At 40.2% G+C, this 13,712-nt stretch overlaps 1 protein-coding gene across 1 annotated transcript in view; it reads left to right on the forward strand.

Moving 5' to 3' along the window:
* Positions 1-4,155: 4,155 nt before the first annotated feature.
* LOC147034948 (vomeronasal type-2 receptor 1-like) overlaps positions 4,156-13,712 on the forward strand; it is a 134,863-nt gene continuing 125,306 nt past the window's right edge. The window contains exon 1 of the mRNA XM_085859897.1: positions 4,156-4,559. Within this exon, the coding sequence (XP_085716023.1) occupies positions 4,363-4,559 (197 nt within the window). The 5' untranslated portion in view covers positions 4,156-4,362. The remainder of the gene's footprint in view (positions 4,560-13,712) is intronic.

The raw sequence follows: 13,712 nt of genomic DNA on the forward strand, positions 1-13,712 counted from the left end.
CATTAAGACAACATCAGGCATATTTATATCAGTGAGTGAGTCAATGTTTGTTTGACTGTATATACGAGCATTATCTACCTGTTGCTTCGCTGATAGACCATGTAGTCATCCTGTTTGCCAAAGATTTCCATATTGGTCCCTTTGGCATCACTTTGCAGACTAAAAACAGCCTCTGAGGCCGTGGCCACATAGCCCATGTTACTTCCTTCACAAAGTTGGATCTTTTCCCTGAGTTTAGAGTTTGTAGTTTCCACTTCCTCTCCCAACCCCCTCACCATGCTCCTTGTCCCTGTCCTCACATCCCTCCCCTCCCCTCCTCCAACCTTTGCTCCCCATTCATCCTGATGTCCCTTCAAACTATAAATGTTGCACACGATTACAGGCTTTGACAGGTCCCTCCGTTTTTTGTGGGAGAGGGAGGGAGAAGGGAAGGAGGACAAATTTACTCGTGCTAAGCGTGCTTTTACTGATTGGATCGATATGACGCCATACTTAACCCTGCAAAATACAAGTGTGTTGAACATCTGGACCCCGAGAAGTTCACCCAACTGGCATTTTCTATCATATGATCTGAGTTGCAGCACACGTACAAGGTACACACCTGTTTGAACCACAAACTGGGAAAACTCAAGCAGTCAAGATACATCCAATAAGAGTGGTGGTACATAACTTTTCACACACACTGATGGAGGGATGTTTATTTGAATGAGGACCTAATTTCAATACATCAGATGCTGAAACTGCTGAGTTCTCAGCAGCTATGGAGCCCATGATCTTTGTGGTACCAATGGATTATGGAGCCAAGGATCAGATCTGTGCATGTATCACCAACAAGCTGGCAGATGTCAAGCAACATCACTGCAACACCACCAAAGAGAAACTTGCCCTAAGCAACCTCCAGCGGGATGCAGATATCGTCATCATATGGGCAGACAAAGGCCGAGCAACAATCATTTTTAACCGGACAGATTATATTCATAAAGTCTTAAGATTACTGAACAATGAGAACAAGCATCACAAAATAGAGGAGAACCCTATCAAGACCATGCAATAACAGATCAATAAGGCTCAGCATAACATCTGAGAAAGGGGATTCTTGACAGAAAATAAATGACGGATCATGCAATCAACATACTCCATTATACCAAAATTTTACGGGCTACCCAAAGTGCACAAATATCAAGTACCACTCCTTGGACCCATTGTAGTGCTTAGAGAAGCCTCACCTAAAAACTTGCTGAATGGCTCTTCCATCGCCTTAAGCATTTGGCGTTGGATTCACCATACATAGTCCGCAAAGCTGAGGGGTTTCTCTCACATATCAAAGATGTCCGCACTGAAGATGATGAGATAATAGTATCCTTTGACATCACAGCCCTATTTACCTGCATCCCCATTGACATAGCAAGGAGAACCCTTAAGGTGGTCATCACTGCAGACCAATACCTGGCTGACAACAGCCACCTCAGTCTAACACAGCTGCTTTCACTGTTGAACTTGTGCTTCACACATCAAAATACTTCTGTTTCGGGGGTCAAATATACCATCAACACCAAGGCACACCCATGGGCCCTCCCATAGCAGTCTTCATCACAGAGTTGGTGATACAAAACTTTGAGCAACAGGCATTACAGGATGAAAACATGGACAAATTTTGGCTCCACTATATGGATGCCATGTTCACCATCATCAATAAAGATAACTTTGACAGGTTCTACGCCCACATCAATAGTATTATTCCTGCTATACAGTTTACACACAAGCTCGAACAAGCTGGCTTCATTGCTTTTTTGGATGTTGCTGCCATACGCGCAACAGATAGGTGTTTGATCAACCAGGTGTACCGCAGATGTACGCATATCGACCGAGTACTTAACAAAAGTGGTCACCTGACTACGCACAAACAATCTTGTGCATGAACCTTGTTTGATCACGCAAAATCGCAATGCAGTGATTGAGACACATGACTGACCGAAATGTAACATCACTTGCTTACTGCAGAACAATAACAACATGACAGGATTCATTCAGTCTTTCTGTTCTGGATGAAAACTCCGTTCCAATCAGGTTTCAAATTTGACAGAGTTAAATCATTTATTCATGCATGTATGGAGAGAGAGAAGCATACACAAAATCTGTACAGAATCTCTCTGCCTGGGAGTTCCATCAGAGCCTTTTAGGGTGTGGTTAGAGCCTCAACTCAACTCAACGTCAGAGCCTCAACTCAAGCAAGCAAGGGTGTGGTTACATACCATGAGAACATTGAACAAAAGAAGATACATCTAATGATAAACACCAGAAGTATCAGTGGCACTTAGCACAGGAATGGAGTGTCAACAGAACCTTGAGGATGGTCTTTGTTGAAGATATCATGTTTGAGCAACATGACAGCTATACTCCTTCATTAAAGTGAAAGTGACTGGGAGAAAGATTTATTGTGTGGCATGATGCTCTGAGCCAATGGACTGGCATTTGTTCAGTCTTGGAATTCAGACTTTGTCACCTGGCCTCCAGGTGACCTTCGGTTATCTTGGAGAATAGATTGAGCCTCAAGTTGTCAGTGTATCCCATAATAAATTGTTCCTCCAGTTCATACAAATCAGTAATTTTACATATACAACTCTGGAAAGCCTGCCTGCTCCTTAAGCCATTTGAACAAGAGCCCTCCCACCTTTTGTCGAACGGGCAACCTGCACATCCAGATGATGTGACCTTTAACATTAATTTCTCACATTCCTTTCTCCCCCAGCAGTCCATAGCAGGCAGGTATGGGTTGGGTAAGGAAATGGAAAAGTTCAGGAAATGATGTTCTCCCTTAGTGGTGTTAATGCTTTGATTCCACTTTCAGAGAGGTGAAGTTAATGCTTTGATACCACTTTCTGAAAACTGCATATGTAGATACCAATCAATGACACACACACACACACACACACACACACACACACACACACACACACACACACACACACACACACACACACACACACACACACACACACACAACAGCTAATAAGCACATTTTTGGAGTATAACTTCCCATCTATGCTCAGGTGCAGACTATGCTGAACCCAATGGAGGAAAAGACAAAAACGACCTGGGTACATTTCGAGCAAATTTATTTTACAAAGGGAGGGAAGCTATGTGGCACAGTATTGGTTTGTTCAGATGTACCCTGATTAAACTTGTGCAATCTTAAATTACGCAATGACAGGCGCCAGGAAACGCAATGTCAGGGAGCTAAAAATTGGATAAAAGAGGCAGCATTCATTTTCATGCTTCCACATTGGGGCACAGCAGTCATCCCACGCCATAGCCATACCCTGCCAGGCCTCGGAATCAAAAATGGCCACATTCCCACCAGGCCTCGGAATCGAAAATGGCCCCATTCACTACTCCGTGACCTTGTCATGCATCAGTGCTCTGAGATTAACATGGGGCGAGAGGTTTCAGAAATTCTCTCTGGCCCCAAACGTGTGCTGGACTTCATTCAAACGTAGTAATTTAAGGAAATTCTGGCGTTATCTGCAGGTGTTCAAATTAATCCCAGCGCATACTTGCGCTTTAAGTTATGCCGTAAAACAACCCTACTCTCATTCTCTCGGAATACTTGGCATCATTTGAGACTGTAATGAGTGTCCAAGGGATAGATGGCAGTTGCAGTGGTTGTAGAGAGGTAAGAGAACATTGTAACATTCGTAGTGAAGAGTGAGGTGGTGTTCGTAGCTGTGGCGTTTTGGCAAAGAGGGAGGATGTGTTCATAACCATGGCATTTGTCATGAAGACATTGATGTAGGTTGTTGTGAGGATTGTTTCGAGATGTGTGGAGTGGTCATAGTGAGCGTTGCAATGTTGAATCATTGTGGTGAGCAGAATAGAGGTCTGAGGTGAGATGGCAGTTGGATTATGGCACTTGTACCGCAAAGGAACATTGTTGCTCTTTGCATTCCTTTCATCATTATTGGTCTGTGTGCGTGCTTGTTTGCGTGGTTTGTGATATATATATATATATATAAATATAACACTAATGTTGTGAAATTATGCCAAATAATATCATGATGTATTTCTCTTTTGAAGATAAAACAATTGTAAATAATGCAGTTAAGACAATTAATTTTAAATTCTAAAATATATTTTCCCATATCCTGTAAACTCTCAAATGGATTGTTGCTGTTTCAATACTCAATTAGTGTAATGGGAGTGGAAATTACTGGAAATGTAATAAAAAAATCACGAGACTTTAAACATACTATATGTTGTTCATAATAATGTTTAAAAGTATATGTACCATCACAAGGAAGTGGCATTTCCTACATCTTTCTTTGATATAAAATAATACTGCTAATATTGTCATTTAAAGCACAGATGATTGTTGCTCTGTTATTTTTTTCAAACACACTTCCCTTTTGTGGAGGAACCTGCACTCCTTTACTCAGAAATGGAAAAGAAAACCTACTTGCAAGTGGAGATGTCATTATTGGAGGAATATTTCCCATCCACAATTCTGCAGTAAAGGAACATTCTTCTCAAAGCGGATATCACACTGAAATTTCCTGCACGACGTAAGACAAGTTCACCTCTGCACTGTCTTTTCAGGATGCTTGAATCTTATAATGATTTTTTTTCCATAAATATTACTTCTAGGTATTCCTTTTCTAAAAATATAATAAAATAAATCAGCCCCCATTGGACTTAGTCCAAAAAGGGGGCTTATGAATTTGGTCTCGATTTTCGTGCCCACGTGTGTGTGTGTGTGTGTGTGTGTGTGTGTGTGTGTGTGTGTGTGTGTGTGTGTGTGTGTGTGTGTGTGTGTGTGTGTGTGTGTGTGTGTGTGTGTGTGTGTGTGTGTGTGTGTGTGTGTGTGGTGTGCATCCGCAACCATACCTTGGACATGTATTGAGCGATTTTATTTGTACTTGGCACAAACAAAACATATGATGGCTGATATATGCAAGTCATTTTATTTTATTTTTTGAGATCAGAACCAAGATGGGACTCTAGCGGCCATTTTAGTTGTAAAAAAAACACCCCATGTTGAATATGTCCTCAACCCTTTCTCAGACATGCATTTACTGATGTTGTTTAATAACCAATTTTAACATGCTGCACTGCGTATCTTAACAAACACTGAGAAATTATTTCAATGCTTATTTATAATGTATTTTATAAGTAATATTTATGTATTTTATTTTTATCGAAATGCCTCCATTATTTAATAGTATATATATATATATATATATATATATATATATATATATATATATATATATATATATATATATATATATATGTTGAATCAATAATATTAATTAAAGGTTTCCCTCACGAAAATAATTAAATAATTGGAAAAGCACTGATTCGGCTTGTCAGAGGACCTGGGTCCGATTCCTTGTCTGTGCCTGTAATTTTTCCACTTATATCTATAATGTTTGTTTTGTCCTGTTCATTTATATTATATTACTATGCCCCCTGTGGTGATTAATAGCCGACATGGAATTGTCCCTCATGGGGGAAGATGCTCTCGTGAACAGGCCCTTGCTGCTCCTATGGTTGGCAGTGAGTGCCCCAAAAGCAGCAGGGAAAAGAGTGGCATTTCTATGTGTGGAGGAATTGCTTTGCTCAGCCAGTGGGTCACCAAGATAGCTCAGATGGCAGAGCACTGGAACAGTTTGTCACAGGACATGGATTAGATTCCCAATATGGGCTCATAATTTTTCCACATGTATTTATGTTTGTTTGTTCTATCCTTTTCATTTATAATTATAAAATAATTCATTATTATTACATCAAATGCAATGCAATAGGAACTTTTTAACATGAAAACCAACCAAACTTAAATAAAACGTGACAATGCAGTCAAAAGACATTCTCACATGAGCTGATAAAACAATCAGCCAAATATCCTCTGTTTAACGTGATGAAAAAACCTTCTCCGCACGATCCACAAAATCATCCTTTACTGAACAAATTCTTGCAAATCTTTGTCGCTGAGATGAAAAGACATTGTAACCCATTTTGATTGGTGTGTTGCTACCTGGAAAGGTGTGCAAGACTCCAGGGAAACAGAAATTATCAACTTTATGATTTTTCACTTGTACTAAAAACCATTCTGTCCAACTCTAATCAACACATCCAGATATACAGCAATTGAAGAATCATTACCACTCCAGTTTGCACTCAAGCTATCTGGATAAATCTTGGAAAGCTGTCAATCAAAAAAAAATTAGAGTTAACCACACAAATATAATCTATATAATGACAGGTATGAGATATTATTTTATCTAATCTTAATTTTTTTTCTCCTTCATCAGTTTCTGCATAAATGAAAATTCACAGAAAATAAGAAAGATGTCCACTAGTAGTTGGTTGCAATTCCCACCCATTGGAATACCCTTAACCTGTTGAAACGTTATCCCACAAAAAGACACAAAAGTGTTAAATAAAATAAAAGTAACAGCATCCTTAAACTTCTGCTTATCGAAACAATGAAAACTTGAGTGTTTCATTTAAGAAAAGAACACTGTGTCAAACCTGAGACATAAAAACTTATTAAAAGAGTTTAAAAAAAAAACCTTGTCAATTACTTTGGAGAGTGAATCCCTCATGAGTGCGAAATCCAATTTTTTCTATAAAATTGAAAAATCAAAAACTTCAACTGACTTGATGTTGAGGCATCTAATCCCATCTAAGAACTCAAAAGAAGAATTAATGCTCCAGAAAGTGTTAATGACAGAATTCTTCTCAATTGCTGAACAATATTTCCTGAAATGTTCCCGAACAACTTGTAAGCCTGAGTTAACTATAACCGATAACTGTTTGGTGGAACACTGCCTGGCACCCGCTATAAAACTATACTTGTATGGGTTCTTATGAAGCTTAGAAATCCAGAAAAGCCAGGAATACAAAGATTTACCTCTTTACATTAAACACTGAAATTATCAACAAAAACTTCCTGATGCTCAAACATAATATCTTGGAGTGACTTATGACAAGGCACATTTGAGTTATTTCAAATTATAGTGAATGTAGCAATATCCATGCCTAACTCTCTGAATAAAATCTCTACATAAAAAAAAAACTTTTTACAAACCACAACAAGATATAATTAGCAGCCTTATCTGCAGGAGCTATTACGTAGCTTTCATGGAGATCTTGAATGTCTTTACGAACACTTGGCTTGTTCAAAACTGTTTAGACTGACCCAGCAAAAGCAAGCCCTGACTATTAAAAAACTTAATCCTATTATCCAGGACTTCCACAACTCTGTTAAACCATGCATTAAAACCGTTTACAGATAACTTAAACTTGGTGCACATTTTGTTAGCAAAATTAGACAGAATCTACAATTGAAGACCTAATGCAGCTCCAAGGTTGAGTTTCTGGTTCCCTATATTTAGCTCCCATTTTCATCAGATCCATAATTTCAATATTACCAATTATATTCAAATCCCCAGAAACTACGTATCCCCAAGGACTATGTAAAAAAGGGAAGATGAACATGCACAGTCAGTTTCCAAAATGTCCATTATTATATCTATACAAAGAGTTTAAAATTTTTAATATAATTGAATAAGGATTGTCCTATGGTCTTTGGTGAAAGTGAAACAAACCTTCAATGGGGTTCGCTCCCAAACGTTATCTGGCAATAAAATCTTAACACTAGTATCCCTAAAAATAGAATGAAGCCAAAGCCTATCTCCCTGCTTGCTGGAAAAAAAATCACAAATTAGGAACTCGTAGATCCAATCAACTTCAGGAGTAGAATTCTTCACCAGAACCCTGCTACTAAAAGCTTCAATCAAAAACGAGCACATCATATGAATCTGCTAAACTCCAGAGAATATTAGCTAAGACTTGTTTGGAACATGACCTGAGAAGAACATAAAAATCGTGAAAAACCTTTCCTTCATAAAAAGCTATAAATTCTTATTGATTTGTGACATCGATGTGATGAGAACAGTAAGAGCTCATAAGTAATTATCAAGCTTTTCGCGAGTCATTGGCTTTCAGGAATTCTCAAGCAGTCCATCGTGCTGCAATACATGTGTTAATTCCTCAGCTTATATTGCTGCTATGGCAGTTGATATTTTTTAATGTTCAGATAAAAGGTTTTGAAAGCAAACTACAGTAATGCATTATATCCAAACAATTTTAATTCTTCCATAAATATAATTGTTATATACCAAACTCCAAAACCCCAAGAATATACTTTCAATGCTTAATATGATTTCCAACAATGCCCTGCATTTTAAAGATGGTGGCATTCAGCATCAAAGGTCATTCTTGTATCAACTCCATCTTGTGACAGTATGGAAGAGTTTGATAGAATGTTACAGGAACTGGTAGAACAGGTACTTAAAGGAGATATTTTAATTATCATGAGAGACTGGAATGCAAATATTGAAGAAACAGGAGCACCAGTGAATGCAGGAAAGCATGGATTTGGTATCCAAAATAAGCCAGGGGAGCACTTGATGGAGCTCTGTGTGGAGAACGATCTTGTAATTGCAAATACATGGTTCAAACAACAAAAACACAGACTATACACAAAACCTGATTGGCAAAATAAGAATCAGATTGACTACATATATGACCATATTTGACATATCTTCATAACAAACATGTCTACACAATTTGACAAACAGGACAAAATAACAAAAATATAAAAAACAACGTTTTTCAGAGCGGCACTTGATTTTTCACTTACCTGGAATGTAGTTCCGGGGAGCTTATGGGATGGCTCATCATCTGTCCATCAGTCCATCCATCCATCCATCCTTCTGCCCACAAACACTTTCAACTTCTTCTCTGAAACTACACAAAGGCTTTTTGTTGAAACGTTACCACAATGTTCATCACCATGTATATACCAAAGTTTGTTTATGACTTTAAAAAAAGAAAAAAAAATCGGACCTTAAGAGGGACTATGGGGGTTGCCCCCCAAAATAGTATTTGCTTTCTTCTCAGAAATGGCACACACAATTTTGATGAAACTTGACCACAACTGTCATCTTCCATGGTCTATAAAAGTTTATTCATGGCATTAAAAAAAAAAATCCATTGGTGTTTACTTTCTTCTCCAATACATATTTTGTGGGTCATCCATGCCTACTTGTTCCCTGGTCATCTTATCCAGCCGCTACCATGTGGACGCCCAGGGGTATTGCCCCTATGTTTATTATTAGAATTTATTATTATTAGTAGTAATATTATTATTATTATTATTATTATTATATAAATGCTCTAGACTCATAGAAGAATTTTGACACAGAACAAATCAGGACATAACACAACAAAGGCAACATCAGGAGAAAGGGGAAAAACCCCAACAGCAGAGCAGAGGTTGAAAGCAGACAGATGGACAAACAGGGATGCAGGTAACGATGAGTAAGGGAGAATGCAAAAGGTGGACAATATGGATACCGAAGCAAGTAATAGGAGGGGTGCGTGGAGGTTAAACGGGTGCAGAAAAGATCATGAGTTTGGATGGGGGGGAGGGGGTGACTTGAGATGGACGTGAACAGCTGTCTCAAAGACCTGGAGTGAAGAATGAGATTAAGGAGAGTATGAAAGGTGGTTCCACAAGTGGAAGGGAAAAAAAGAAGAAGAATAAAAGACTGGAGGTGAGCAGTGATTCTGGATTTAGACAGAATCACTAGGAGGGGGTTGCTGGTGGACCACATATGTCCTCCAGACAACTTGGGGGAAGAAGGCGAGCCCAACCAGTCGGTGATGGTGAAGTGAGAGACAGCTTCAACACGAGATATTCTAATGATATTAAGGCTTTTATCTCCATGGTGTGAAGCTGACCAAGATGTTTGGCAGGGGAGCCAGCCCAGAGGGGAATGTGGGGGGGGGTGGGGGCACTACTCCATTAAACTATGGATGAAAGCCTTGTTGGTGGATAGGAGCTCAACTGTGCCAAGGAAGGACTATGCATGATGGAGGATGCCCAGTTGGTGTCTGGCTTTGGAAACCAATTGTTAAATGTGGCTTGCCCAAGAGAGATCATGACTGAAGGTGAGACCCAAGAGTTTGAGTAACTGAACCTCTTTCAGAGAGTTCCTGAGAAAGTATATGGAATGATTTGCCATATAGTCCTTGAGAAGACAAAGGGAGAGAGAGAGAGAGAGAGAGAGAGAGAGAGAGAGAGAGAGAGAGAGAGAGAGAGAGAGAGAGAGAGAGAGAGAGAGAGAGAGAGAGAGAGAGAGAGAGAGAGAGAGAGAGAGAGAGAGAGAGAGAGAGAGAGAGAGAGAGAGAGAGAGAGAGAGAGAGAGAGAGAGAGAGAGAGAGAGAGAGAGAGAGAGAGAGAGAGAGAGAGAGAGAGAGAGAGAGAGAGAGAGAGAGAGAGAGAGAGAGAGAGAGAGAGAGAGAGAGAGAGAGAGAGAGAGAGAGAGAGAGAGAGAGAGAGAGAGAGAGAGAGAGAGAGAGAGAGAGAGAGAGAGAGAGAGAGAGAGAGAGAGAGAGAGAGAGAGAGAGAGAGAGAGAGAGAGAGAGAGAGAGAGAGAGAGAGAGAGAGAGAGAGAGAGAGAGAGAGAGAGAGAGAGAGAGAGAGAGAGAGAGAGAGAGAGAGAGAGAGAGAGAGAGAGAGAGAGAGAGAGAGAGAGAGAGAGAGAGAGAGAGAGAGAGAGAGAGAGAGAGAGAGAGAGAGAGAGAGAGAGAGAGAGAGAGAGAGAGAGAGAGAGAGAGAGAGAGAGAGAGAGAGAGAGAGAGAGAGAGAGAGAGAGAGAGAGAGAGAGAGAGAGAGAGAGAGAGAGAGAGAGAGAGAGAGAGAGAGAGAGAGAGAGAGAGAGAGAGAGAGAGAGAGAGAGAGAGAGAGAGAGAGAGAGAGAGAGAGAGAGAGAGAGAGAGAGAGAGAGAGAGAGAGAGAGAGAGAGAGAGAGAGAGAGAGAGAGAGAGAGAGAGAGAGAGAGAGAGAGAGAGAGAGAGAGAGAGAGAGAGAGAGAGAGAGAGAGAGAGAGAGAGAGAGAGAGAGAGAGAGAGAGAGAGAGAGAGAGAGAGAGAGAGAGAGAGAGAGAGAGAGAGAGAGAGAGAGAGAGAGAGAGAGAGAGAGAGAGAGAGAGAGAGAGAGAGAGAGAGAGAGAGAGAGAGAGAGAGAGAGAGAGAGAGAGAGAGAGAGAGAGAGAGAGAGAGAGAGAGAGAGAGAGAGAGAGAGAGAGAGAGAGAGAGAGAGAGAGAGAGAGAGAGAGAGAGAGAGAGAGAGAGAGAGAGAGAGAGAGAGAGAGAGAGAGAGAGAGAGAGAGAGAGAGAGAGAGAGAGAGAGAGAGAGAGAGAGAGAGAGAGAGAGAGAGAGAGAGAGAGAGAGAGAGAGAGAGAGAGAGAGAGAGAGAGAGAGAGAGAGAGAGAGAGAGAGAGAGAGAGAGAGAGAGAGAGAGAGAGAGAGAGAGAGAGAGAGAGAGAGAGAGAGAGAGAGAGAGAGAGAGAGAGAGAGAGAGAGAGAGAGAGAGAGAGAGAGAGAGAGAGAGAGAGAGAGAGAGAGAGAGAGAGAGAGAGAGAGAGAGAGAGAGAGAGAGAGAGAGAGAGAGAGAGAGAGAGAGAGACATACAGACATTTGACATTTTGTTTCTGTTTATTTCCAGGAATCATTGTGCACAAGAATCAGAAACCAAAGGCAAACATTGTGCAAAGTTAAAACGAGGAAAGAGGTATAACATAAAAACAAGGCAAAAATCATAAATTAACTATAAGGACACCATCAAGAAGTTTACATAATGATTCCTTCACACACCACTTCTGTAAAAACAATGTAAAATCACCGAGTTGAAATTCAAAGTGCAAACGTGATGTGACGAAGGCTTTAAAAACATGAACTACATCATCATCAGTTTTGTCGATATTTTGCAATGCATTTTGCTTCCTTGACAGGTATTTAGTGAGTTTAGCCTCGGAAGACAAATAATTTGCTAAAAGATGCTCAATTTTGCATCGGTAAGAGATACTAAAACGGAAGATATAAATACAATTTGTAAAAACAAGGCCTAGCCCTCGGAGTACATGTGATAAAATCAAAAAAGGAGGGCCAGCCTTGGGAACTCAATAAAAATGTGGAAAATATTTTCAATAGCACCACAGAAAGGACACAATTCCGTGTTACTAGAGCATGTGATGAGACAAAACATTTGAGGGAAAAATGTAGCGTGCCAGCCACCACTGCAAGTGTCCAGAGGACTTGTCAATGGGCACCTTATACATAACATGCGATTGGATTGCAGTGGAAGGAGTAACCTGGAGCATCCTCTTCCATTGTGCTTGTGGTTATGGGGGTCTATCAGGAACAAGAGCTTTAACACACAAAAAATAAACAGTATGTTTTTTTTCCATTGAGTTAAAAGGGATGAAACCTTGAAAGTGAAGTAAAAGTGCTGGAAAGGGGTGTTGGAATGAAAGTGTGGAGTCCAGTTGTGGAGTCCATTTCAACCCGGACTGCTTGAAAAAGCGTAGAATTACAGAGAAAATTCTCCCGATGACTGGAATGGACCTAATTCCAGTGGCCACAGCGACATATGCAGATGGCTTCCACTTATAAGGAAAAGCAGTTCTAAAATTTTTAACCTTGGTGGATCCAGCATCAATACAATTTTGCATAAGATTGTGATCACCACAAACCCCTTTAAAAATAGGGTTTGAAAAAAATTGGCTCATTTAAAAACATTTTGAGAGTAGCGACTGTCAACACAGCGGGTGGTGACTGCCTGCCATGCCTCCAGCATACTTCTATAGAACGGGGGCACTGATGTGATATCAACTTTATTGGTGTTTGTGAGAAGGAGTTCCTGATCATAGCCAAGTTTCCCTTCCTGTCTAAGCAGGCAGTGAGCAAAGGCTTTCCATGAAACATCCGTGAATAAAAGTCTACGCAACAAAAGGAGTTGAAAAGCCATCACTTTGCTGGGAATCGCAACCAGCCCCTGTCCTCCTTTGGCAGTCGGCAGGCTTAGCTCACTGGGCCAGAGACAGTGCTTTCCCCCCCAAATGAAGTCAATAAAAATTACCCCCGTGTGGGGGTGACGGTCATCTCTATAATACCACAAGTTCTCAATGTTCAGTTCAGGTAACCGCGAAACAGTCCAAACTAATCGTTTAGATTGAAATAGTTCAGAGATACACTAGGATAATAATACTAATGACATAATTAATAAATATGTATTGTTCATTTAGTACCCGGATTAACACATCGGAATCACCAGTAAGTACAATACGTGGTTTTCCGGTCCGTCCACTCTCTGGGGACATTTCACTTCTGGTTGTAGAAAAAAACGAAAAAATAGGCTTAGCTCTCGGATATTATGATAATCCTGTAGATTATTCTTCACTGATTATAATGCAACTTTCAGAATGAAAATTGGTCAAGTATTTATAGAGAGATTGAGGTTTGAAAAATCGTTAAAGCTAGCAAATTTATTAATTATTAATTCCACAGAAGTTTCGTGACACTGCACAAAGTAACATGTCAGGTATGAAAAAACATTTTGTATGTCAGATTCATTAATTATTAATTCATTAATTATGTAATGTACTCATTGATATATTAATCAGAAAGCCCGAAGCATGGAGCATAATTTATCACTTATCCCCTCATCCAGGATCCGTGGCCTCGCCCCACAGCCTGCAGCCCTATGTCCGCCGGTGATTATGTTAGATATCGGCACGATCGAGAGGAGCCTGCGAATTATCCCTGCTGATGCACTGAATTCATGCAATCTTTCGGCCAGAAT

The sequence above is a fragment of the Eptatretus burgeri genome, chromosome 1 (assembly GCF_056783735.1).
Source record: "Eptatretus burgeri isolate ZD-2024b chromosome 1, Ebu_testis_v1, whole genome shotgun sequence".
In the NCBI taxonomy this organism is placed as follows: domain Eukaryota; kingdom Metazoa; phylum Chordata; class Myxini; order Myxiniformes; family Myxinidae; genus Eptatretus; species Eptatretus burgeri.